Below are 26,954 nucleotides of genomic sequence, written 5' to 3'. Positions count from 1 at the left end.
CTAAATTTGGACAATATTTTAGATAGATGTTTACAGCAGATGTTCTCTTACCAGCATGACATGTTCAGTGTCTTTCCATTTAAAGCTTTATAATCTGCCAGTGATTTGGAAAGTTTCACAAATGCATACTTACTGTCAAATTGCTGTAATGTACTTGGAGAAAGAAGGGGTGGGGAAGACTGCATACCTTGTAATTTGCACATACACAGAATGAGCAATACTGTGATGCATAACAAAACTTTAAAATAAAAGGGTTCTCACCCAAAATCTCCAGAATTGATGTGCTGAATTAAGTCTTGGCGAACAAGGCATACGTCTGTTGAACATTTCCAGAGACCATTGAAGCATTTGCTGAAAGGACAAGAATGTTGTTAAACAAAAAAAAGAATTGTCAAAGGAAAAATATGCACTTTAACAGCAGAAGGCAGATGGAGGGGGAAAAGGTGTAAACAGTATAATTGTCACAGAGGGTTTATGAAAACATGGCATCATTTCTTCCTACTTCACCATCTAATGAGTTGGAGCAAGGTGGGAAGGTTTACAGTTTGTGAGAAAGGTCATATCTGAAACATTTTGCTTCCATCTTTGTGAGACCAAACCAGGGAATGTAATGTTGTTGCTGAATTCCTAAAAAAATGTTATGTTTTGAGGAAGTTTTACTCTGGAAATTCAGGGTTTTGTGGCCCCAGACACTGTGTTCCAAGGACCCTGAGCTAAAGTCAGCACAGAGGGAACTCCAGTCCTGTTTGGGTGGCGCTGGAGCCCTGGGATTCCCACTCCAGGGTAGGGCTGGTTTTTGGAGAGGCAAAGCCCAGGCAGCCTAGTGCCAGGGCTGACAGAAAAGCTCCCCTGCCTGCACTGTCTGCTTCTGTCCCAAGGCAGAGAAAGGGGTGCTCAAACAATTCACTCATTCCCACATATATATATATATATATATATATGTATATACATATATCCTTTCCTTACAGGTTAATATAAGTTCTCATAACTCATTAAAGAAAAATAAAAAACACCAAGGAGGAAGGATTCAATAAAATTTGATGATATTTGTTATATTTGTTTGATCTGCATTCAGGTCAATGCCCAGGTCTAGACTGAAACCATTTCAATTTAGGTTTGACTGAGCCAGGAACAGAATTAGGCCCGTGAGGAAGAGATTTGAATAGTCTAATACTCATGTCTTGATTAGAAATTCCAGTTTCCCTCTTGCTGTTTTTCTAAATTGACTGTAATCTACCTCCACAAAACCTCAGTACTTAGCACTACTTTTGCAGCCATTTTGATTTGATTACATGTTTAATATGAATTTAAAGATGCTCTCTACCTTAATTCCTGTTTCATGACATATGCTAGACAAAATTCAATTTGCAGTTCTCTGAAACATTACCAGGAATTGCAGTTGTCTTTAATTATTGTTCCTTCTCCGTAATATCGGCCATCTTTATAACAACCTGCCAACATAACACATAGATGTGTGAAAATAAAATAATTCTTCAAGTGAATTACTGAAAACCCTTGCTACTATTGTATTAATTAGTTTTATGCAGTATGCTTGAATTATTTAGTTGAAGTCAGAATATATTTAGTTGAAGTCAGTTCCAGTTTCTTCCAAGTAATGAAGGCAGTTTCATGTATTTTATGTTTTTAGAAAATATCCTTCATAGCAAGTAAATTCAGCATCAGATTCAAAACATCCACTGAAGTATTACTATCTTACATATAAATAAAATATTCTTCAAATAAAGTTATTTTCCAATATTAAAAAGAAAATATTTCTAATAAAGATTATTTTCTAATTGACAATTAAAATAGAAATAGGTTTTTACAGGTATAGAATTTTAAATACTAGTGAATACTCCAAAGGTATTGTAATAAACTCTTTTTCCTTGCCAGATTAATTCCTCTGTGAAAAACAGACAGATCAATTACACTTCAAGGCAAATGTATGTTTCATGCACCCTCCAGAACCCACCATGAAGCATAAATTGAGGGATGAGTTCTCCAAAAAAACACATCCCTCTCATTTTTTTAATTTGGTAACACTTCACTGAGAAAAGGTTTTGTGTGTGTTTCAGTATCTCCCACATAAATTGCTTCATCAGTGCATTTGATTGTCAAAGCTTCAGTGGAAGAACGATCCGGAAGGCCTGCACAGGGTGTTGGACTGAGTCAGGAGCAAGCACCGTGCATTTATCACACGGGTCTGTGTTTCCAGCCTGTTCTGACAGCTGAGCCTACAGACACCATGCTTCTTCCCTTGCTGAGAGGTCTTGGACTTCCACTAAACTGCTTTGTCCCAGGTTTACTCCTCCCTCACCCCCTCCTCACTTGTATCCCCTTGGCTGTGGTCCTCTTCCTCCATCCCCCATTCCCCCAGGTTTAAAAGTCTCCTGCCATGAGGCATCACTCTCTTTTTCTTCACCTGGGGGGTCACCTGGATGATCAGGTGTCTGCTATCACAGAAATAAATTTAGGACTTTTGTCCCCATGTGGAGAAGAGCGCTTCTCGTCTTTTGCCTTTGTCCATGTAAGATGGTGTGGGCTGGGGTCCATGGCTAGCAGGATTGGACCTGAACAGTCTGTCAGACAGGGATTCTTACAGCTGGAGCCCACATCTCCCATGAGGGGTGATATGCCACGTATCAGCAGGTAATTCACGCTGGATTACGTCAGCTTTTGGGACTTCCATCTTCCTCTGACTTCGCCGCTTTTTGGACGATGCAGAGTCCAAGTCAGGAGAGTGAGATTGGCAGCCTATCCAGCCCAAGGCAAACCGATCTTTCCCTCCATTTGCAAGAAGCTCTAATAGTGTTGACTTGCAAATTGGCGTGGTACCCTGCTTTTCCCCGGGAGGAGTATGAGGGAGGCCATGCCCCTCTCATGGCCAGGGCTGGAGTTTGGCTGCCCGGGCACACACACACACCCCGCCCTCAGTGGCCTGCACTTCCTTCCTTGCCAGGACAGAAACGCACTCTGAGCCCTACGTGATTACATAACAAAGTGCAGAAGGGAACTAGAGGTGATTATTAAGTGAGTAGTAACTATAAATGCCATTATTTCCCTGCTGTTAATTCAGCAGGCTATGGGAACTAGCACAGGTAAAATAAATCATGCCGAGGCAGTCTGAGGCCCAAAGTGTCTGCTGTAATCCAACTTCAGCTAAGAGCTGAGGTACTTTTCACAGAGTACTCAAAGCAAATTACCAAAACACCATTGTTTGTCACAGTATGTAACTAAGTCAGCATCAGACAGTATCTGGAAGGAGGATCACGCAAGTTATTTCAAAAGTATCAAGAGAAGTATTGATGCAGCATTTGAGAGATGGAACAGCCCCTCATTGGAGCTCTGCTGGCAGGGCTCACTGCCTGTGCCCCAGACAAAATGCAAACCTGGACTAGTACAGAAGCAGCTTTACAATGATGTATGCTTAGGGAACTGAAAATTAACACTATGCAGTTTCTTTAGCCTAACCAAGTTAATATTTTGTGGGCCAGGAGTATTGCCTGAGGCATCAGTGAGACAACAGAGTTTTCTAAGCTAAAGGACACATGAGAATACGGTGAGGCTGTCTGGCTCTGAATGTATTAGGTTAGAATATTAATACATTAAGTAGGAAATTAATTAATTTGAAGATGCAACTTGATGACTTTGAGATTTTATGATGTGAAAATCATTACTGGAAAGAAGAAAATTTGAGAAATAGAGACTTCCCTCACAGTCCAACATTCATATACTGTTAATGGTTCTTATTTAATTTGTCCCCAGCATTGGTGTGAGTACTTCTGTCAGTGAAATATCTCTAGGTTTACTCCCTTGTAGATCAGATCACATCTGTCATGTAAAAGCAATCAGTAAACTCACTGGATGTCACTTTTACACCACCAACAGAGTGAGACCCAGTATGTGGGCTTTCACGGGGTTTTTTGTACCATCAGAATAACAGAAACAAAGAGATACAATAAATAATAAATAAAGTCCTGAGATAAAACTCAAAAAGTTCTTCTAACAACAGAAATTAAAATATGACTATAATAAAAAGACCCTGAACTTCTATTTGGTATTTAAGGCAGGAATGTGCAGTTTCCTCTGAAACTACACATGAAAGCCATAGAAACAAACTGAAGACTGGGTTTATGAAGGCAGAGTCAAAGCAATTCCACACAATTAAATCAATACTGACCCCCAGCATGGTGCACACACATGCAAGAAGTCACAGTGTTTCTGCTGTAGCCTCTCAGTGAATATGTGGGGATCCTGAAATAAACCACTGAGCAGTTTTATTGCTGTACATTCCAGCCCATGTAAAACACTTCACTTTATTGGTTTATTTAAAGAACTATGACTCAGGAGGCTCTGAGAGCAAAACCTCTGGCAACCAAAAGATCAAGACCTTCCAGGTAAAAAGTACTTTGTCACATGTGGTCTTCAAGTGCTTAAATAATTGTTAGCCTAAGACAGAATTGTAGTCTCATTTGCTAAAAGTCAGCTAGCATACTTATGTCATTTCTAATGATCTTCCTAATTTTCTTAATCTTCAGGCATTTATTCCTACTTGTTTCTCCTTTTTTTCATTCCAATTCCTCAGATATTCCAGTTTTATGAAGATTCTTTAGAGATGGTTTTGTCTGTTACCTTTCTTCCCCTGCTTAATTTTGGCTTTATTATTCATCTTTTACCCTCTAAATTACTTACATAATGAATATCCAATAAAGAGATTCTTAAAAAAAATCAGACTTTCTATCTTTTTAAAGATGACATATTAAAAAAGAGTATAAGATCATTTATAGGACAAGTAAAGGTACATTAAATATAATTGTTACCCCTGGCAGGTATGTTAGGAGTTGCAAACAGCCAGCACAAATGCAAAAAATTGGATTAAGAAAGCAGTAAAAAGATTACCCCTCACCTATTCCCTTATCTTAACCTTATCTGTTACACTTCTACTTTTTAAAGGTGGACTTGTGGCAGTGACCATGTGGCAAACTGCTGCAGGTTTTGTAATGATTCAATTCCATGAGACAGTTTGCCACAGTAGACCCACCAGCTCTCAGATCTAGGCAGAAATACAATTACATGTTTAAGAAGAGCTTACAACAAAAACCTCATGTCAAAAATAATATACATCACTGCACCAAATAAAAATGAAAATAAATGTCTTTCTTTACATAGAGCCTTAGAAAATTCTTTTAAATAGTTAGAAACACTTTAGAAAATCAAATTTTGCAGCATTTCTGTCACTCCCACTGATCAGATTTTGGCTGCACACCTAAGAGCACAGCCTCCTGAAGAGCTTGTGTTCGAAGTGCTGAACTGCAAGCAGCAAAGTTATTGAAAAGAGACAGTTAATTTTTAAAAGTCACAGTAGTATTTTATTGATTTCAGGCCTTTGAAACTTTGGTGCATTCTCTACATCTTTGGCCAGATTTGGTGTACTGACAGTAAGAAGCTACACCAGATCTGGCCAAAGATGTAAAGAATACCAAATTTTCTCCACCAGCAGAGATTTGGCCTATCCACAAGCCAAGGGAGGACCAGATGTTTGAAAAAAATAAATTTCTTTTTCCAATTTTTAGTGCTAAAAATAATTAGACTCAGAGTAGTCGTGGAGGGACTTGCACTGCAAAGTAATGAGTAAGAAACTAAAATATGCCAGAAATCCTTGCTGTAACACATCCCTTCATCTACTCTTTGTTCTAACCACATCCCTTCATTTAGTCCTGCACCTGAGCTGTTGTCAGAAAAAGTGTCCTACAGGAAAGCTGTGCTGAATCAAAAGCATTGCAGAACACCTCAGGGCAGTATCATTCAGGATAACCCTCAGTTTTGTTGATGATTTGTTTGTACTAATGAATACAAATATTTAGAGCTTGCTGTTGATCTCATGTTAATCTGTGGAACCCTCTTGAAATTTTTCAGTTTACACTAATTTTGACCCAATGAGGTGCTTTGACAAGTTTCAAATAAAACAGAGGTTCTGTCCAAGAGAAACACAATCAAATCAATGCTAATGTCCTAGAGACAAAGAAATAACATCAAGTAATTCTCACTCCAGTTTCATGCTCAGTGTCTTTGTCCACTATGACTTCAGTCAATTTTTCAGGATTTTACTTCTATGTGTATTTTCACTGCGATGCGCTAAAGCCAGCTGAGCATTTTCTCTCCACTTACCCCATGCTGGAGGTGGCCAGGGCTCCTCTGACCTGGTGGGCTCCACGGGGTGGTTGCAGACATCCCAGTAGTCAGTGCAGCAGTCTACAGGCCCGGGAGAGCCCGAGGTGCAGTACTGGTCACAGTAACATATAGCTCCTCTGGAGACAATGGTAAAGCTGCAGTCATCATCTCTTCCTGTGCAACAGCCTCGTATCCTGCAGGAGCTTCCCTGATACAGACTCCTTGCAATCCTGTTCCACTTAGCAGAACCACTGTCTTTTACTGAGTAAAGTCCTTGAGGGAAACTTCTGGAATCAAGACGTTTTGTCGTTGCAACTTCACTGGCAATGCAATATAAGAGCAATATCTGAATTTTGTGCCACATTCTTGTGCCTCTAGAAGCCTTTTTTGAGACTTTTTGTCTTTCACTTTCTCAGCAAATGTTCATTTACTCTAGAGGTAGTACCTCCAGTCAGCAATCAGAAAGAAATCTGAACAGAAAGCTGCAGACTACAGTTTTCCAGGAAGACTCTGCAGGTGTTAATTATTAGTCAGATATGTTGTAAACAGATTTATTTGTCCAAGATACAGAGGTACTGGAAACAGAGCCACAACTACATATTCATCATTATGAAACTTCGGTGTGATCTCCTGCAAGTGAGAAAGTTTATAGCAAAGTTTCAACATATACAAAATATACATGATCCAGTATTTTACTTCTGTACTTCAGACTTCTAAAATCAAAACAATGTGAGGAATGAGTACATGATGTCAAAAGTCAAATGTCTCTTTCTTTATGTGTTCCCATAACCAGCATGTGCTCCACATGATTAGAAAACCTTTAACGTCTCACCTAAATTTTCCTATCTGATAAGCAGGGTGACATCACTGCAGTAAACTTATCCTGTATCCCCCATTTCAATTTTATTTCCAGTGATCTATCTTAGCCTTATATGCTTCACTTTTTTCACTTGTTTTATTATAGGCAAACTCAGAAAAAAATCAGGTGGTATTCAGTATAAAACATTACTCAAAGTTATTCTTTTAAGGTTTGCATTTCTGTAGTCAAAATTAACTTGGCAGTCATTCTAATTAATATAATAAATACCCACTAATAAGTGCTCATTCCTATTTAAGAAGTAAATGTCTGTATTTATATATTCACCAAAAAAAAGGCAAAAAACCAAAAAGCAGATATCAGGGATAAGTCTAACAGCCTTTGCTACATGATCTGTAATCTCCAGGTTTTTGAACAGAGGGCTTAAAGAAATATATTTGGTACTGTTTCCAAGAAAAGTTTCAGAAAAAAGTACTGAAGAACTTTGAAGTTTCTACCAGAGATAGCACATAAGGCTTAACTGAAATAAAAAACCCCCCACACAATTTCAGATCTGAACAAGACATTTTAATTCCCAAAGCTGAACAAGCATAGGTAAAAACCAGTCATCCTTCTGTCTCCATTTCTTAGTAAATGAGAGAAATTGATGGTGAAGTTGATGGTGGGCTGTGTTCTAGGGAAGTAAGGGGGTTTTCCCGTTTGTGACTTCAGCTGGGCAGCTTGGGAAGGCACAGCATCGAAGGGCAGCTACTTTTGAAAGCACAGCCAGTGTGGATGCATTGCCATGAATGACAGAGGCATTAAGAGGCAGAATGTGTGTACATTTTTTGAAGACTGGAGTCCTCAATACAATTTCTTGCCAGCAGTGCTTTTATTGGACCTGCCTCCTACACTGTCCTTGTCACAACTAAGGAGCTGCAGATGAGGGAAAATTACCTCTGACCACACGATTTTATTTTTCTCTCTTGCAGGCAATCTTCTGTATGAAAGATATCAGAAAGGCCAAGGTCAGCAACAGGCAATCACTGTCCATCACATTAATGGTACATAAGTCTTAACCTTCAAATTTGCTCTGTTTTTTTTTTTGTTTGTTTGTTTGGTTGGTTGGTTGGTTGGTTTTGTTTTGTTCATAGTAGAAAAATTTGCACAACCTTAATTCTGTCACTGACTGCAATGATGCAACAAATATAAGGGAGATGAGAAAGGATATATTCATAGAAACAGTGAAGTGCTCTCTGGAAATTATAATTCATTTCTTTTCCTTACATCTGTGCAGTTCTGTGAGCTCCAAGAAAATGACCTCTGATTTGCACTGAAATTAGAAAAATTCAAATCTCCTTTGTATTACAAATCTTCAGAAACACTTTTATCTAGTTATCTCCTTGCTCTGGAAGCATAAGAAAGAATATGTGGTAAATGTCTGTCAGTCAGATTAAATGAACAAGCATATCTCTTTTTAACTTTAAAGACCTGCTGATGATAAACCAGGGGCAAGGAATTTGCTTGGAAATCATTTCAGCTAATTTACACAGGTGTTCGATTTCCTTGAAAAGAACACAAAAATCAACTTGTGTTCTAAGCCCCTTTGTTTTCCAGCGAAGTTGATATAACCCATTTTTCTCAGTTGATGGTTTCTGATCAAACCTTAAAAAACCCACAAAACTATTCCATTGTGCTTCAGCAAATAGATTTTTTTAGCATTTTCCTCTGTAAGCAAGCAGCTCTGTCTTCACTGTGTGAAAGCTTGCACTGACTTATCTGTAATAATTTAGAAACAGCTGGACGTGATCCTTTTATCTGTTGAAGATTAGCCTGTTCCAAGCATAACAGCTGTCCTAAGATTTTGTGTCAATGTACTAGTATTGGTTCTAGTTGGCACAGTTAGGTGCAAAAATGTTTGTCTAGTTCCTCTTTCAGCAGTTCTTGATGTTTATTCTTGAGCTTCAGGAAACACCACATGTTTGGCAGAAAATCAAATATTAATAGCACTGAATGATTGATGGAGTAACAAATCAAAAAAAAAAAAAAGAGACATTAAAATGTCCAATCTCTTTAAAGCTGCACCAGGGTTATTTCACAGCCTTTCTTTCAAAAGCTGTCCTAATTTGTCTGACTGAGCCTACTGGGCATCATAAAAATCTCATCAGCTTCAGAGAAGCGTAGGATAGCAGTGGCTGGTAAGACTCTTGGTGCTGAAGATGACTCCCAGGATGGATAGGTGAGCTCACCCCATCAGACAGCCATAATACCTTCACTTCTGGCTGCCACAAGCAGACTGGAGCCAATCCTTGTGCAGGGGGAATTGCAGTACTATGACCTTTGGCCAGGAAATGAAGGGCCAGTTAAGGAAGAAATCACAATGCCAGAGCCCAGGTCAGTCATTTGCCAGGAGGCACAACTCCATGCATCAGAGAATCCATGTAATTGCTTATCTCCAGTTTAAACTCTGCAAAGATACCTTCCATCCATTTTGTTGAATTTAAATGGAAATTTAACTGGCGACTCCTGGCACAGAATGCACCACTGATTTCTACTGGCCACAGCACTTTATGCTTACTCCTCTTTTTTATTAATGGTTCAATGCAGTGAAAGTTTTCAGGCAAAATTACTTCAACAAAAGTATTATCCCACAATGTGCTGTCTCTACCTTGTACTAATGGTAGAATAGGATCCATCCTCCCAAACTGTGAATGGCTAGCTCCTAGATGTGTTTATGCAGAGACAAGCTGTGTGTTAAAGTGATTTTCTCACTGTCAATTCACTCTCTGTATCTTTACAGCAGGCATAGGAACAGGGGTGCCTGGTTGGCAAGAGCCAGCAGGTCACTGCTGTGTGTTGTTGGTGTGGTAGCAAGCAGTGATAATTTTAATCCAAAATTTCAGGACTGCCTATCTCAAGTCTTATGACGTTAATCCAAGCTACATGTAACTCAGAAAATTGGTCACTTATATGACAGATTTCATCGCCCTGTCACAGTGTGACTTGTTTTTCACAGTCTCTGACACCAGTTCTTCCAATTCATCAGATGTTTGAATCAACAGATTTAGGGCTGGAGGTAGAGGAAGAGCAACTGACCCAAATCATGTGTGCCAAAGGAATCCCATTCCTCACACACCAAGATGCACACACATAAATGCCCATGAGTTCAGAGTCAACAACTGCAGGCAAAAGGCAGAACCGCAGCTAAAAATTACATTATAGGTGTTACAAATATACATTACATGGTTTTACATGGTTTACTACTACTACTACTATTATTATTATCATTCTTATTATCATCATTATTGTGGTTGTTATGGCCTCACAGCACTTTTGCCCTACCCACCACAGCAATTGACCACGCATATTTCCTGTGCCAGCTGCATCACTTGGTCAGCCTTAAGGAGGCAGGTGCCATCTCATTCTTCTTGCCAGCCTTGCTCTTGTGCTGTGTAAGGCCAGCCCACTCTGGGCTCAGCCCAGTGAAGCCTGTGCATGAACCAGCACAGTGTCCATGTAGTCCTACAATTGCAGGGGCTCTCCATAATGGTGTTTCACTAGGACTTACAGGTAGCAGCAGTCACCGTGGCTCAAACCTGAAGAGGAACCTCTCAAGAAACACAATCATGTGCAGAAATTTTGGCATCTCAATGGACCACATGCCACCTTCATTATGCCATCAGTGCAGACTATTGTGAACGTATTAACCTGTGCATGGCTGCATTTAGCTTCAGAGAGGTGATGTTTACTGTTCATTTGCCAATGCCAAACCTCGTCAACCAGTCAAAGATGGAGACAAGCATTGTACTGTATTTCATTGACAGTATGAGCTCTCAGAAAGTATTGTTTGGGTGTTGCAAGCAAGTTATTCACATGTTGGTGTTCATCTCAATTGTGTGTTCCTATCTGATCCCACCAGTGAAACTTAGAATCATAGGATCATTCATTTTGGAAAAGATACTTAAGATCACAGAGTCTATCACATGTCTCCATGTGCTACATCCAAACACCTATTGAACAGTACCTGGCAAGGTGAATCTACCACTAATGGTACCAGGCATGATGAATCCATCCTCAGCAGCTTATTTCAATGCTTGACCACCCTTTGAGTGAAGAAATGTTTTCCTAACACTCAATCTAAACCTTCTCTGGTACAAACTGAGGCCATTCTTATGCTATCACTTGCTACTTGGAAAAAGAGACTGACCACCCACCTGCCCACAAATTCCTTTCAGGTATTCATAGAGTGATAAGGTCTCCCCTGAGCCTCCTTTTCTCCAGGATAAACACCCCCACCTCAGCTGCTTCTAGTAAGACTGTATCTTAATCCTTTTAACAGACTGATCCTCAGTGTTGCCTTGTTGCCACTTTCTGATTCTCTGCTTTCAATGATTTTTTTCTCTGCTTTCAATGATTTTTTTAAACTTTAAGGTATAGATTTTTTTTCTTTTTCTCAAAGAGAAAAATCCCTGAGTTTTTGTCTCAAAAAAAAATCCCTGAGTTGCTAATCTTTCCAACCTAGCAAAATCCTTCTCTCTGTGCTTTTTCTTTTTCATTTTGCATAGCTTTAGCTTGTGAACTCCCCGAGATTTAAGCAATTTTCTCATTAAAGCTGAGTCCAGAGCACAGATCTGTGCCACACCAAATCAGGCTTTGGATGCCAGCCATTGAACCCTGGGACCAAGGGCTGTCCTTATTCTGATGCAGCATCCAAATTTTCTCAAGTATGTCACTGTCCAAATGCACCTATTGTGCTGGACACATTTCCCCTCTGACCACTTGGGCCAACTTAAATAAGTCATTTTCTTGATAGCTTGAGTTGTAGCACAGAGCAACAAAAGAAACACCTCAAGCAGGCACAGAGGGGGGGTGAACATGGCATGTCAGACTGCAAGAGAAGTTGAGGCAAAAAGGGGATCACAAGCCCTCAGTAAAGATATGCAGCCAATGTGATCCTGTTGGGAATATGTATTTTACCAGAACATCATTACTAAAATCAGGGTAAGGCATCAGAACCTGGACTAAATATATTACACTATTGAATGAGCAGCATCCATTAATCTTTCAGTACTACAGAAAAGGCAATCACTTTTCATGTTGTTTTGCTCTTTATAATCTCTCCTTAAAGATTTTTTTTTCTTAATACTTTTTCCATTGGTTTCCCAGGACACAATTTCTAGAAACTGATTGCCAATATAATCTCATTTTTCATTCATAGATGGAAGCTTTTTGAACAGAGAGGGAAACTTTTTCTTAAAGTACACACAGACGAACAAAATCACAGAGGTAAGCAAAAGGATTTCTCCTTTGTTCTTCCTCTGATCCCAGTAGTTCCTTCTCTTGCTTGTGTTCCTTTCACCTTTCAGTCTATCTCATGGGTTAATTTAAACTTAAATGTAAGCCATGTGAACAATTGTCTCAGCTAGACATGCTAGACTGGATTTGGGCTCTACAAAGCTGAAAAGAAAGGAGGAAAAGAAATCTGGGGTTGGAACAAATTCAGAATAAAACAAACACCTTGGAAAAAAATGAGCAGGAAAGCAGACTAAGGCTTTTGAGAATTACACAGATCACATGGCTTTAAGTATTAATTTTTCCCACTTCAGTGCTTTACTGAAACCAAGAAATATTATTAGGTCCTTAGTGGGTAGATCTATTACAGCTCCTACAGTATTTTTAACACATTTATAGTGATAGATGGTTTTATATGTATGAATTTTTATCTATTTTTTAAATTTTTCTATACTTTTTTGTTCTATTTGTACGTGTGGATTTCTGTCCCCACAAACTCTTGAACTCACTGAGATGAGTTTTTTCCACCACCTGGTTAATAGGTATGTCATTCACAAGATCTATACAGTTAACTACTATTATTTTTCCATTGAGAAAGAAACTAATACAAAAAACACCACCCTTAAATGTGTAGCAATCTTTCCACAATATTCTTAAAAATTTGTATATTACCTATAGAGAGAAATACTCACTAATTGCTGCCCTTTTCTTCAGTTTTCATAGCTACAGAGTCCAACAGCTTAAAAGCAGGCTTGATTGAAGTTACATCAGTTCAAATAGGGCAAAAAGCTGAGCAGCGTATGGACTATTCCACTTAAGCTGGTTTTAATTTTAATGGTTTTCCTTATGGTAGTATTTCATAAAATATTTCATCACATTAATTTTAATGAAAACAGGAGATTCTCATGAAATTATCAGACTTTATCACAATTCATTATGAGATGAAATCTCCTGCACTCTGGGACAGGGCTGTGATGGAAAGGTCCTGAGTGTGTTGTCAGAGTCGCCTGAGGGGTGACTTGGGGTTCAAAGGACCAAGGCACTGGGGAGAACTCAGGTAGCTCATGCAAGCATAGACAACCAGCTTCCTTGCTCTTTCATAATTCGTTTTGAAAGCAAAATCTTTAAGATCCAGGCCTGTACAACATCATGTGGAAGCAGCACAAGATCAAAAAGCCAACAGCATAAAGTGGAAAGCGACGTTTCTTCCTGCTGTTCCAGGAGTGCACAGGGTAATTCTGCCTGCATTCTGCACCTGGCAGGGTCACAGGGGCTATGAATTATTACATGGCAGGGGAAAATCACTGTGCATGTTCACTGCTGACTGCTGTGGGTGCTGACACCAACGTGAATAATCCCACTTGGACTGCTTCACAGAATACAAGTGTCTGTGTGGTGGCAAAATGTGACCAAAGTAAAGCACACAGGAGCATTCCTTTCCCAGCAATGGTGGCATTTCTTCTCAGCCATTGAAACCCATGGAGCCAGATTTACAGGAGTAAAAACAAGAATCACAAAAAACATTTTGCATCAAAAATACAGCTTTATTTAATTTCAACATTTATATTATTTCTAAAGAAAATATGCTGTGTTATATTGGGCATCTCTTAAATCAGCAAGCACTTCAAGAAATGGCATATTCATGTGTGTGTGTATCTCTGGGGTTAATTATGCTAGTACATAAGATTATTTCTTGAAAGAATATTTCGTTGTTATTGCTGCCTTGCAACTATCATACCATAAGCAATTTTTTTTAATGGTGCTTCAAATAAGACCAGTGCTGTGGATTCCTTCTTAATATAGAAAGAGGCCTCAAATTCAGTTTTTGCTCTTTATCCTAATTTGGGGCTGCAAAAGAAGAATTTTCGTATGAACACAATTTGTCAAAAATACAGATTAGTAAGATATATAACACACACTGAGGTCACTTAGTTTTCTTAATTTATACAACCTGATGATCTGTCTAACAAATCGAATTCATAGTTTCACAGGAAAAAAAAAAAAAACAAACAACCTAAAAGATATATTCAGACTCCACCTTTGTCCTATAGTTGTGGGAGAGGAGAGAGCTGGCAGATCAGATTTATCTTGTAAGAAGCTTGCCTGTCTTTGCAGCAGCCTGAGGCAAACTGCTTTTGCGACTTAAATTTTCACAGAGCTGTAATTGTTCAAATTCAAACTAAATCTCTCTCCCTGAAATTTAGACTCGTCTCTTTTTCTCCTACTCATAGGAAAGAAGAAAAAGTGACTAATATCCCTTTATAATACTCCATTATGAAGAGAGAAACTGCTGTGCCTCTACTCTGTCCTTTTTTCTTATGTCCTTATCTTCTGTGTGAAAATGCTGAAGCCTTTACATCTTTTCTAAATCTCCCATTTGTTTCCCACATCTTATGCCACTGATTTTGCACTAATAGTGACAAAAAGAGTAATTATCTTCATCATATTATAAGCATTCCTTTCAACATCTCCCTGAAAGCATCACTTCTACTCAGACTCCGTTTTTCCTCCCCTATAATCCTCAGGTTCTAACCTGCAGTATTATTGTCATTCTTTTTCTGTCTGTACACATCACATTTCTTAGTATTTTTCTTCAGTCAATTGTATCATATTTATTTCAAGCCATTCCTTTAATATAAGTGAATTTTTCTGAATTAAAATCCTGGCTTCCATGTTGCTTGCAGATACCCCCAATTGGGCATTATCTGTAAATTGGGTAAGCCTACTGTTCATGTAATTGAGAAAGTAGTTAATAGCAAAGCTTTATAGTGCTAGAGCTAGAAGACAACATTCTGGAAGTCACTGAGATGTTCTCCCTCTCAGGTAGCAAATAACCCTTCTGAGAGTCCTGCTTTCCAATCAAGTACCTATCTACCTTATGTGAATTTAATTTACTTTGCTTGCTTAGGGATGTCATGTGAGACTACATTGAAGATACACTGTATAAAACACATCCTTGTATCTGCCTTGCTGTCACAGAAGGAAATGAGATCAACTTGATAGAATTTGTTTCTGACGCGTCCCTGTGCAAATAATCTTATCTTCTTACCATTCTCTAGATGCCCACAAATGTGCTGTTTAATACTTTGTTCCAGTGTCTTGGAAATGCCATGAGGACTGAATTTTCTGTGATTCTTCAGATTTTCCTTTCCTCTTTTGCTTAGATAGAACATTGTGTTTACCTTTCTCCAGTTTTCTGGAAACTTACTCATCCTGCTAGTCACTAGTGTTTGAGAAATTATGTAGGTTAAGTATTTTAAGGGTAAATTTCATTAGGCTGTTCCATCATGAATACTCCAATTTACCTCAGTATTCCTTCAGGTGTCATTTTCCATTTCTCTTCATGATCCTACTCACAAATTCTTAATAATAACAGAAATAAAATTTTATTCATAATTAATATCTTTTTCTTTTTCTTTTTTTTTTTTTGTGTGTGAAGACTGGAACAAGGAAAGAGGGGAAAAAAAGGCACTGAACTTTTCAGAATCACCTATTTTCTGGCCTCTCTTGCTAAGTCAGCTCTCAAGCATAGTACATTATTTGCAATGTATTTAACTCTAGCAAACCATTCATTTAATGGCAGTATGTGGTTATGTGCTTAAATATAAAAAACTTTATCTTATTTCCCTGACATCCTTTCACAATCTAGTTCCAGGGTATACCTCAATTTCTTACAACCATTTGATTGAATCCCACTTAAAATTAATTCTATTGTGACTTTATTCCGTCATGCTAAGAATTGGAATTATTCTGCATTGGTAATAATTCATAGAAAATCATTCACCAAATGTAGTCATCTTATTGTCCAAACACTGAATCATGTACCTAAAGCATCCTATCATCTTTTCAAATAAAAGTATAAAAATTTGATAAAGAGACACCAAAGTAGCTACATATTCTAATTTTGATTGTAATAATATTTTTAAAAAATAGTAATACTCACCATCATATCTAAACAGAACCTCTTTCATTTGAAACCTATAGAAAAATGAAAATAAAAAGTGAAAACAAAGTGAAGACAAAAATAAAAACTGCAAATGCAGGAACAGTTGTAGATGTTATACAACACTTCTTTGGGTTGTATCAGGATAGTTACAAGTGTTTGTTGATTTCTGGGAAAGATATGTGACAGATGAGGGGCGGCTACAGCTAGCACTTAATTAACCTAAAGAGTAGACCATGGGGTATTTTTTTTGCCTTTCCAGCCATTCAAGAAAGGTTTAATGACAGCCCAGATTTTCATGGTGAAAGAAAACAAGGCAGCAATGGGGGAAATTTTAATTAGCCATAAGAAAGAAACATATTTTATAGCATAGGAGTGGTCAAACGCTATAGCTAACTTAAATCTGATTCTATGATTCTAATTACTTATGCCTTACCTAAGTATGGAATAATTTAAAAAAAAACTTCTTCAGCCTACAATTATGTTCTGTCTAGCTACTCAAGGCAAGTTCTTTTCCTCTAAAACTGCTTCTCAGAACTCCTGCCATTCCTTGAAGGGGACCAGCAACAACAGCTGTTTCTTAATGCCAGGTGGAATTAGATTCCAATTGCAGTTTGAATCACATACTGATATTTCAAACTTTCTCTATCATTCTTATATTACTACCCTTTCAGACTTTTAAATGTAAATTTATAAAGCTAATATACTAACAGTAAATATTTTGTGCAATCCCTATACAAATAAAATTCTATAAATGCATGAAATGTTTTCTCCTTGTTACAGCATGGTGATCTAATATGACCATTCAAGTCAGTAGGCTATAATTGAAATTTTTTACTTAAAACAAGAAGATATAGTTGAAACTGACTAAAATATTGCCCAAATACCTGTTGGAATATAAATTTCCTGTTGAACATACAAAATTTTCAAGAAAAAAAAATAAAGCACTGTTCAAGTATAAAGTAACTAGAAAGGTTTTCTGCTGATGTTTTAAGTTTTTATTTGATATTTTAGGAGTGTACATTGTTTGGACCTGCCTTTCTATTTATAAATGTCAGAAGGCAACAGTTAACTGTTTCAGTGGCCCATCCAATTTAGAGGTTAAAGAATTTGTCACCACTAACACCTGAAAATCCCATTCCTTCAGTAAAAACAGTAGTTATTAATACATTTAATATTCATTTTCAGGGTCATTACATTTTTAGCTAAATGAACTGCTATAAGTCTATGGAGAGAGCTTAGGGTTGCACTCCTTAGCTCAGTCAAAATAAATCAAGGGCAGTGAGACCCCTACTTCAGAGAGGAAGGGGCAGCAATGTTCTGCCATACCAGTCTACACCAGCTCCACTGCCTGAGGAACAAGGCTGCAAACGTGTGCAAGATGGAAAGCAAAAAGTGAATAGTACATCTGTGATGTGACACGTGAAGAGCCCATGGTTCTGTCTCCTAGGAAGGCACAAGCAGCAACTCTTCTTTTTCTCCAACATGTCTGGAAAGATCTATCTCATCTGCCAAATGGAAAAAGTAGGTTCTCTCATAAAGTTGACCTGTGAGTGGGAGTGTTTCCAGTGGATCTCCCTCTGCTTCTGTTAGGTCCTTGCTTTGACAAGCTGGAATCTTCTTTACAAGTTGAAAAGGTATTGAGCAGTAAGCAAGAGCTGAATCATTACAGAATAATTCAGGCTCCACTGAGGAGAGTGTTTAACTGAAAGAACATCACTTTGCCATGATAATGTCATTTAGGTTGGAGCTTTTGTTTACAGTAAAACCCTTTACATAAATTCTGTAGTACAAGGACACTTTCATAAAATGGCTACATTTTCCTCTTATAGGTAGACTCTATCAATGATTAATACTATTGTTTACTTCAGAGCAGGAACACTCCTTCAGTAAATAATGACCAAGAGCAATGTAAAACAAAACTTTGGACCATATTGACATTTTCATAGAATTTCAAATTTCAAGAACTTTTGTTACTTTGCACAGAACACAGTTGGTAAAATCCTGTCGCCACCGAAGTCAATAGAATCAACTTTCTCTTGTGGGGTCTTTTTATAAATGTTTATCCCTAGGACAATGTTGACTTTGGAAATGCTGTTGATTTCTCAAGTAACTATTGCAGATCTTTCATGAACAAAACAAACAGAAAACTGAGTAATTACTCAATTTCAGCAAAAGATTACATGGACTTGAAGTAATTGTATTGGTAGCTATAATTAGTCATTTATTAGTAATTGTAATTGTAGACTTGGGATTTTGTAAATCATAGATGAATAAGGGTAATGAGGACATACTTTTACTTTATACAGCTACATATGCCCAACATACACTCTAAAGGTTCTGACTCAGTAAAATTCTGAGACTGATTATAACACCGTTCACACATCATAGCATGGGCAAGCACTAGCTTTTCTTGAAAGGAAGACAGAAATTATTGGCATATTACTTGGCTATGTTTCAAAGAGTATCCTTCACACCTTCTCCATTTAAAATGCACTGGTTGTAGAGAAGGATTTCACAAGGAGGAGAATATCACTTATTTATTTTCTTACTTTCACAGGGAAGTCACAGGTCTTACTTGGTGCATGCCATAACAGAATGATGCTAAAATTACACAAATGCTATTCTTCTGAATAGAAAGGTACCTCCATTTTGTTTGTTTGTTTGTTTATTATTATTTCCAGTGAATAATTTGCTTTGAGGAAAACAATACAAATTACTAAGGAGAAACTAGCAGCACATTTCCCTCATTTCCTCTCTCACTCCTTCCTAGAGGTGTTTACATTTCACAGAGCATCAGAACCCATTTGGGTTCTTTTGGAACTGCACAAATCACACTTACTTTCTCATTCTGAGGGAGGAACATTGCAGGAAAAGTTAAGGATGAGCCTATATAAATTTTAGATAAAGAGAGTAGATAATAATTTAGATAATATAGGAGAATGATCTAAGGGTCTTATGATAGCAGTAAGAGTAATATTGGATTTATGACTTGGCAGATTTTTTTTTCTAATCAGTTCATCATCTAAACAGAATTCACTGATAAAAAAAAAGAAGACATATTAAATTAGGATGAGGATTTGTGGGTTATGAAACTCATAAGGTAGGAATTCAGTATAAACTGTTCTTAGAGTCCAGATAGGTTCCCAAATAAAAAGGAACAACACAGGTGCCTGAAAGATGTTGGGATTTTAAAAATCATCAACCAAGACCTTCCTTGCATTTTTTAATGCACTAGAAGGGAAAGCATTATAACATACAATTCTGAAAACCCAACCACATAAAACAGAAAGTGGTGAAGATATGTTCGTTTTTCAGACATAGCTTGACAACAACTTATCTCCAAGAAGCCACTACTCTCAGGTCAGCTAAGAGGGCTGTCCCACATAACTTGAGCTGCACCTAATTCTGTGTTGCTGTCCTGTCTGTCTCCAAGACAGCATAAATGTTGATTTCCTTCTGAGTATCAATGCTGAATTATTCCATTTCCAGCAATAGATCTCAAGGGAAACAGATGCCTTTGCTCAGTTCTTCTTGACTGAGAATGAAAAATGGGGGTCATCTCTAGATGCATTTATGTCTTCTCTGACACCCATTAAAGTGACAAAGAGATTGCTCAGCCTTCACATGGCCAGCCTGATGTGCCCTGGTCACCTCCTCCTTCTAAAACTGTGATTAAAAATTTGGGAAAATACTGGATCATTTGCTTTTTACGAGTTGAACAGTTGTATGAAAAATGCCTTCTTTGATTTGTAATAGCGAAAACAGTAAATATGTCATCTCTTGATGTTACTTCCCAAGCAGCTTGTGGTGAGCCTGACACAATTCTTCTGATATTTCTGCATGGACTGGAGTCCACTTGCATAGTCACAGTGGCAAAATACTCATTAGTGACACGCCCCAGGGAACCAGCAGTCAGCTTGCTCAGCTGTACAAAATGATATCTGACACTTTTTTTTCAACTATAAAGCTAGTTATTTGCCTCTAGCTAACATTATTATAAGTCATCCAATAAGATGTTAATCAAAGGACATACTAAGTGTACTGATAACAGCACTTGTAAATCTTCTTTCCCATCAATCATCTTTGGTCCTTATAAATGCAACCACAGTTTCATCAGATATAGTTGTTCTACAGATCATGGTACAAATTGTCCCATTGTTTTACTACATTTAAGCTTTTGTTGAAAATGTAAATAGAAATTCTGTTCAAAGTGCTTGTTTAAAATATAAGGGAACTTTTAGAGGACAGTTTTAATATATTTTACCTGCCTTGGAACAGACCAAGCTGGCCTCTAACCAAAGAAATTTTGCACTTTTTTTGTGTCTGACTTTACTATGTCAGTACAAGATCCTTCACTTTCTGAATGGATCTTAATAATGATCTTAATAATCTTAATAGTTGAATTATGTGTCTTGTCTCTTAAAGAATTCTCTTTGAAAGTATCAGTCTTTCCATTAGATTTGCAAAATTCTTCCTCAGTGTGCAAATTGTAAAGTAGAAGGATGAGACACAAGGATCTAGCTTTTTGCTTCCCTCTGTTTTCAAATACAGGAAAATCTTCTACATCATCAGAGGCTGCAAATATACACACACACACATACACATTTATACATGTATGTGCATATATACCCTTTTTAGAGTTCCTGGTGAACTGCAAATCTGCTTAATCTCAAAACCAAATTTATCCTCAGAACTATTTAGTCCTTCTCACTGCCTTCTAATGATATACCACTACTTCAATAATATTTCCAAAACTTTACAGCTGAGATGGAAAAAAACCCCAGCCTAACTGAGAAGATCTGAAAGGTTTTCTTGGTCTAACTTCACCTTGTGAGGGCATTTTGGGTTTTTCTTTGAATAGCAGACACTGTAACACCTGCTTTTGAGAGAAACAAGAAGTGGCTCCTGGGAGGCAGAGGAAAGGAGATTGATGGTGTAAAAACAAGCAGAAATGTCAAAGGCAAGGAACAAAGGAGGAGATTTGGAGGGCTGTGATGGAGATTCAAACAAAAAGAGATATGAAACACCTCCAAGTCCCTACACCCTGTGCAGAGAGGCCAGGGATGCACAAGAAAATAGAGGCTACAGTCATGCCTAGGTACTCCTGGTGCAGAACTGCAGTCTGTTGATCCACCCAAGCACTGAGATATCAACCTCTTTTCATTTTTATCTTTTTTCCAGTGGAAACTGAGATAAACTGTGAGGATATATTGATATGTTGTCAACAAACTCAGAATTCAGGCAAATCCTCCACTTCCAAAATGTGAAGAGCTTGACCCCAAAACTCCCACAGTATTTTTCAAAAGTAAAAGGAAGTTACTTATTTGGTAGAAATGACTGGCAAACATCCATTTCATATATGTAAATTATCATGTGGCTGCTTTCAGACAAACTAGAACTAATTTTAAAATAATAAATTTTTTAAAAAACTGTTTCTAAATATGCAAATACCATTCATATCTGTATTTTTACATTCATTAAAAAACTAGTGAAATAATTGTGAGAATGCACCTGGTAAAAGAGGTCTTGGCAGTAAAGAAATCATTCTTGTGTCATAAACATTCTCATACTGCTATTATTGGTACTAAATTATGCTTTCATGGGTGAATTTCCAAAATAGTATTGAAAATGTCCCGTATGAGTGGTGTTCTATTACATTCCAAAGCCAGATAAAGAGCGTGATAGTTAATTGAATTACATATGTCTATTCCAACACTGAGGCTATAATTCATCTTCATGCTCATGATCTTGTTGGAAAAAAGGACTTGCCAGTGCCAGCTGGACCTTTTTTATTTTCTATATGCTCTGTCTCAAGAGAAAATTGATAATGAATAATAGATTGCATCTTCTCTCACTGAATGAGTTGTCTACAGTGGTAACCACTATGGTCCTACAGTTTAGACACATAAATGTAGTAGGAAATTGGCAACTGAATTTAGACTTCAAGAAAAGTTTTTTATTCTTCTTCAAAGTAAAAAAAAAAAAAAAAAAAAAACTAACTGGCACTGAATTTTGATACTTGAATTAAATTTTATGTTTTCTTGACTGTCTTTTATGAAATTCTTAATAACTATCCTAAGTGCTTCTGATAGCTGTAGTACCTGGTATTTAAAACAGAAGCTATATTAGTGACTGAAAATTGTGGAATGTGTTATTTAAATATGGCTGCATAATTTAACCATTCCCACTTGCTAACCTCCCAACAGCACATATCAGGAACCTGGAGTATAAATGTTACTGTTATTTCAAATTCACATGAGCACCAGTTGGCAAAACAACTCTGGGTTTTTTCCTTCATTGATCATTAAGAACAATTAATGTTTATGTAGTCTGCACTGGAAAAAAGAGCAGGTTTGGAAGCTCAGCAGATTTTTACTGGTCAACCTCATATGGGCTATGCAAATAGAAGATAAAGCTAGCATGCAAATGCTTAAACCCATTAAATGTCAACTGATTACCTCCTTGGAGATGAGCATCTCATTTTCTGGAATAGGCACCATGGAAAAACTGGGCTGCCAAGCCAAGATGTCACAGGTTGGAGAGAGCATGAGGTTAAACACAGGAAAAAGAAATCCATTATCAGTTCAATTTCTATATAAAATATCACTAAAATTTAAAATTAAAGCAAATACCCTCAGACATACTAAGGATAGCAAGGCATTGAGATCTGTGCTCAGCAGACTCTCACTACTCCTTGTCTGTTTTAAAATCTATTTCAAGGTATGGCCTGTTTTCTGTTATATTATATTCCCATAATTAAAAGGGTGGGGAAGGGAAAATTCCTTTTGAATTTCAAAGAGGCATGTCAAGTAAAAATCACAGCAAAAGCACCTACTTTATGATACATTTAGTATGAGATAATTCACTTAAAGTCATTTCAAACTAGAACCATACCAATATCAATGAGAATTTAATTAGAATGCAGGTAAATCAGCTCGAGTTTATAAAGTTTATAAAGGCAGAGTTAAGATCATAAGCTTCTGACATTTTCTTATAGTCACATCATGATTCTTATAGAGACATCATGTTTAAAGAAAAGGTTGCTGAAAGTTTTGATATGTGAATGCTTGAGTATTCTCTAAAAGATTGGAAGAAGCCTGCTATTTCCAGTGTATCAAAGGCATTAATTTATTTTGGCATTTAGATCAAATAGTAAACCAGCGAATTACATGTTGCTTAAAAATATTGCTCTTCTAAGAAAATTGATTTTTACACTGTGCTTTTTGAGAAGCAAAACTGATCTGCTAAACTGGCTGTGTACACAAAGAAATATACTGAAGTGGAATATACTCTAATTTTCTGCAATTACTTTATGAATGTGTTATACATTTCTCTCTTCCTTTGCAAATTTGCCCTGATTTCTTCCCAGAGAAGAAGGCATCTACTTTATCGACAACAGAAGCTTTGAGCCATTTAACTTCCTTTTTTTGTGATTACTATTCCCAAAAATGAAAAGGGAAGGGAACAACTTCAGGCAACAAGTTTATTTATTCAATAGATTTTTATAAAGGAGTAAATTTAGGCAAAAGAAGGGTAAGGAAGGGGTAAGGTACCTAGGTCCTCCAAATGGCAACATCCCTCCCTCTGACACTCCTGTGGCTCCCAATGTCAATCAGGCCAAGGCTTCCCCCAGACCTTACACCACCTCCTGCTGCTGCACTCACAGGAGGTGTTTGATGGTCTGCATGGAACAGATATTCTGCTTCCAAATCCAGCATCCCACGATTACCAAGCCTAGGCAATCATTGATGACATACAGGTACAAAGTTCTAGCAACACCTGTGGCATCTTGGCAAGTGTATCCCATTGGAAAAAACCCTAGAGCTGAGATATTCATTGCCTCATCAGAATATGGCACATCTTTATCCCAGACAAAGTAAGAAAGGTCAACCTCAAAGAGAAGAAGGAAAGTATTTTTCATATTCTGTTCACTTTCTGATGTACAACTAAGCCCTCTGAGAAGAATTCTCCACTGCTCACAAGAAAGAAAAGCTCCGTAGTCAGGCAGTGACCTGAGAAAGGAACACCTCAAATTGCACAGAGAGAAAATCAATGAAAAATGCACTTCTATTGTGTTATCTCACCCTGGCCTTTCTTGCTGGTACTCACTGCCTGTTCTCTTAACCTGAAATGCCCCTCTCAGTCATGATTCTGCCTTACCTTTTTTCTTGAATATGAGGTCTCAAGTCCATCCTTAGACCTGACAAGAGTAATTACCTTTTTTTGTCCAAGAAATACATTTCTTCTCTTATTTTGATAGCATCCTCTTTTCAAATTAAGAGCCAAACTGTGTGACAGTCTCCATAGGGAGGAAAATTATTTCTATTTTATGGAGAGGTACTCTTAATATTAACTGGTTTGGAGATATTTAATTAAAAGAAGGCAAGGAATTAACCAAATAATAATGAAGAAAAATAGTTAGTAAACAATATTGAGTCCTCTCTATTTACACAAGGCTTCTCTGACCAAAACCCCTTGAAGTATCATAGAAGAGTCTATGCATTCTACTAGCCAGGTGGGTCTAGTCTTAAGGAAGCAACTTATAACTCATTTATAAAGAACTTTAAGTAGTACTTTAGTGAATAGAGAACACATAAGCCAAGGCTGCACCCTTTTTCTGATGAAATAACACTTAGTCTTGCAGGTCCCTGAAAGGAAGGTGTTCAGATCTTGCCTGAAATCATTCAGTTCTGCCTCTGCCAGCTACAAAGGAAACAAATGCCTTGCCTGGCAGACATCAGCCCAAAGACCCAGAGGCTGATTACATGTGTTATTTCCATCAAGTGTCAGTGTAAACCAAAATGTGTCTGCCTTGTTTAGAAAATGTCCCATACCTGTCCTGAGTTTAACCAAAAGGCTACAGAATCTTGTTCTTACTGATTTTTACTTTAAAATATTATTTTTTTATTGTGTTCTTGACTGCACATGACACAGCCAACTTCAAAGTACTACTTCAGAATATGAAGTAGGCAGAATGAGGCTGGATTAGCCCTTTCTTACTAGACATTGTGTCACTGTCGCCCCTCAGAGTCATGCAGGAATGTGCTTGTGTCCACCAGATCCACCACCTTGCATTCAGAGATGTGAATGCAAGTAGGACTTTGTACTTTTTATGGGTGTGTAGTATCAGTGAGACCTCATCAAACTCTGTCATTGGCATTCTTCCATCTTCAGGTCAAAGCAGCTGGCAAGAAGTCCTATCTCCTATGCAAATGTGAAAATATTGTGTCTGCTGATGGTGGGAGATGAATATTGCTTTTATAATTACCACTCTTTTTTCCTGTGACAGTTAAAAAAATCTGCATTACTCTTACAAGGTTAATCAACAATTTTTAACTTTTCCAGATGTTACTCAGATTTCTCTTGATGTGGCATTTTTTCTTTATTATTTCTAAGAACAGTGAAAGAGCAAACCAGACAAATCTGCATTTGTGGCTGCAAATTTGTAGTGAGGACAGCAGAGTATCTTTACAATGTATAAGTACTTGCAGCACAAATTAATTTCAAAGATAAATTTTATACCTGCCCAAAATAACTTCTTACAGACTAAGACAAGGCTTAGAAAGAGGTGGTTATATAATATCTTCATTAGACCTTTGCTCATTTAGTTCTGTAATCAGCAAGACATATTTGCCTTTAAAAGGTCAGTTGATCTTTATCGTGCTATGAATCACATCTGCCTCTGAACTAATATAAAGCTTTCTGAATTGTTCTCAGTGTAAGATGTTTTTCACAAATCCAAGTCCCTCTCTGGAGGGTCTGCAGCCTTTGCTAATTGAGGCACCAGCTTAAAACTGGAACCACTGAGAGATAACATACATAGGAAGTAAGAATATTTCAACTATAGTAACCAGAGAACATTTACATTTACACTACCCTGTCAAGTTACTCTTTGAAAATAAATTGGGCACTCTAGACCCATATTAAACATAGATACATTCCTTCACAATAGGAAGGAAGACTAAAAACACTAATTTAAACATGTACAACAAGCAAATATTTTCATTAAACAGTTTTATGTCTTTCTGCATTATCTGAGTGACAATGAATATGAAATACTCAGTACAATAAATGGTAAACCACCCACAGAAGCACAGAAAAGTATACTTTCAACTAAGGGGAAATAAAATTATATAATGTAAAGGGTTAATTTATGTTTTTAATGTCCCTAGACTCTTTGAAATGACACAGTATAAAATGTATAAAATCTATAAAATCTATAAAATCTATCAAACCAAGTCAAAAGTGGTAGAAATATCATATAAATATGATATAATTAAAATAAATCATTAAGCCCAAGAATGCTATAAAATAATATAAAAAGACACAGCAATATTAATCGTTAATATTTTCCCAATGAGGAGGTCCAATTTGTAGCTCAGCACTAATGAACTGACTCTGATATCTTTTTTACACCAAAGCAATTTTTCTGGGTCACAGATAGTAGACTGATCAACCACAATACACCTACACAAGTGCAACATTTAATAATACCAAAGTTCAAAACAGAGAAAGAAACTGTCTTCCAGAAAATAAAAGCTGTTGGGATGATGTCTGGGAGAAAAGTGCTTTTCCATGGCAACCTTGAAAGGCTGCTGTATTCACAGAATGTCACTTCCCACTATGCTACTATTAATCAAATACAAACTCCAATGAGTAGGAGATTGGATGATGAAGTAAACATCACAGATTTCATTTAAAAAATAATAAAGACTCCCTTTAAATATTCTGCTTTCCTATGAGCCTGGA

General features: G+C 37.3%; 2 protein-coding genes across 10 annotated transcripts in view; both read right to left on the bottom strand.

The window, feature by feature from the left end:
• The window catches only part of TINAG (tubulointerstitial nephritis antigen), a 38,777-nt gene extending 32,115 nt beyond the window's left edge, over positions 1–6,662 (bottom strand). The window contains exons 1-3 of the mRNA XM_005485994.3: positions 6,169–6,662; positions 1,388–1,451; positions 262–351 (exon numbers count right to left, since the gene is read on the bottom strand). Of these exons, the coding sequence (XP_005486051.1) occupies positions 262–351; positions 1,388–1,451; positions 6,169–6,535 (521 nt within the window). The 5' untranslated portion in view covers positions 6,536–6,662. The remainder of the gene's footprint in view (positions 1–261; positions 352–1,387; positions 1,452–6,168) is intronic.
• Positions 6,663–12,864: 6,202 nt separating this feature from the next.
• The window catches only part of MLIP (muscular LMNA interacting protein), a 104,105-nt gene continuing 90,015 nt past the window's right edge, over positions 12,865–26,954 (bottom strand). For 2 of the 9 annotated variants that reach the window (XM_074538211.1, XM_074538210.1), the window contains 3 exons: positions 22,664–22,717; positions 16,203–16,237; positions 12,866–14,107 (listed from right to left, as the gene is read on the bottom strand). In XM_074538211.1, the coding sequence (XP_074394312.1) occupies positions 16,211–16,237; positions 22,664–22,717 (81 nt within the window). In that variant the 3' untranslated portion in view covers positions 12,866–14,107; positions 16,203–16,210. Of the gene's footprint in view, positions 14,108–16,202; positions 16,238–22,663; positions 22,718–26,954 lie in introns of all 9 variants that reach the window. The other 7 variants (XM_074538203.1, XM_074538204.1, XM_074538209.1 and 4 more) reach the window with 6 other exon arrangements.

The sequence above is a fragment of the Zonotrichia albicollis genome, chromosome 3 (assembly GCF_047830755.1).
Source record: "Zonotrichia albicollis isolate bZonAlb1 chromosome 3, bZonAlb1.hap1, whole genome shotgun sequence".
Taxonomy (NCBI): Eukaryota; Metazoa; Chordata; class Aves; order Passeriformes; family Passerellidae; genus Zonotrichia; species Zonotrichia albicollis.
The sequence above is the reverse complement of the archived record's forward strand: the minus strand, read 5'-3'. Positions and strand labels throughout refer to the sequence as shown.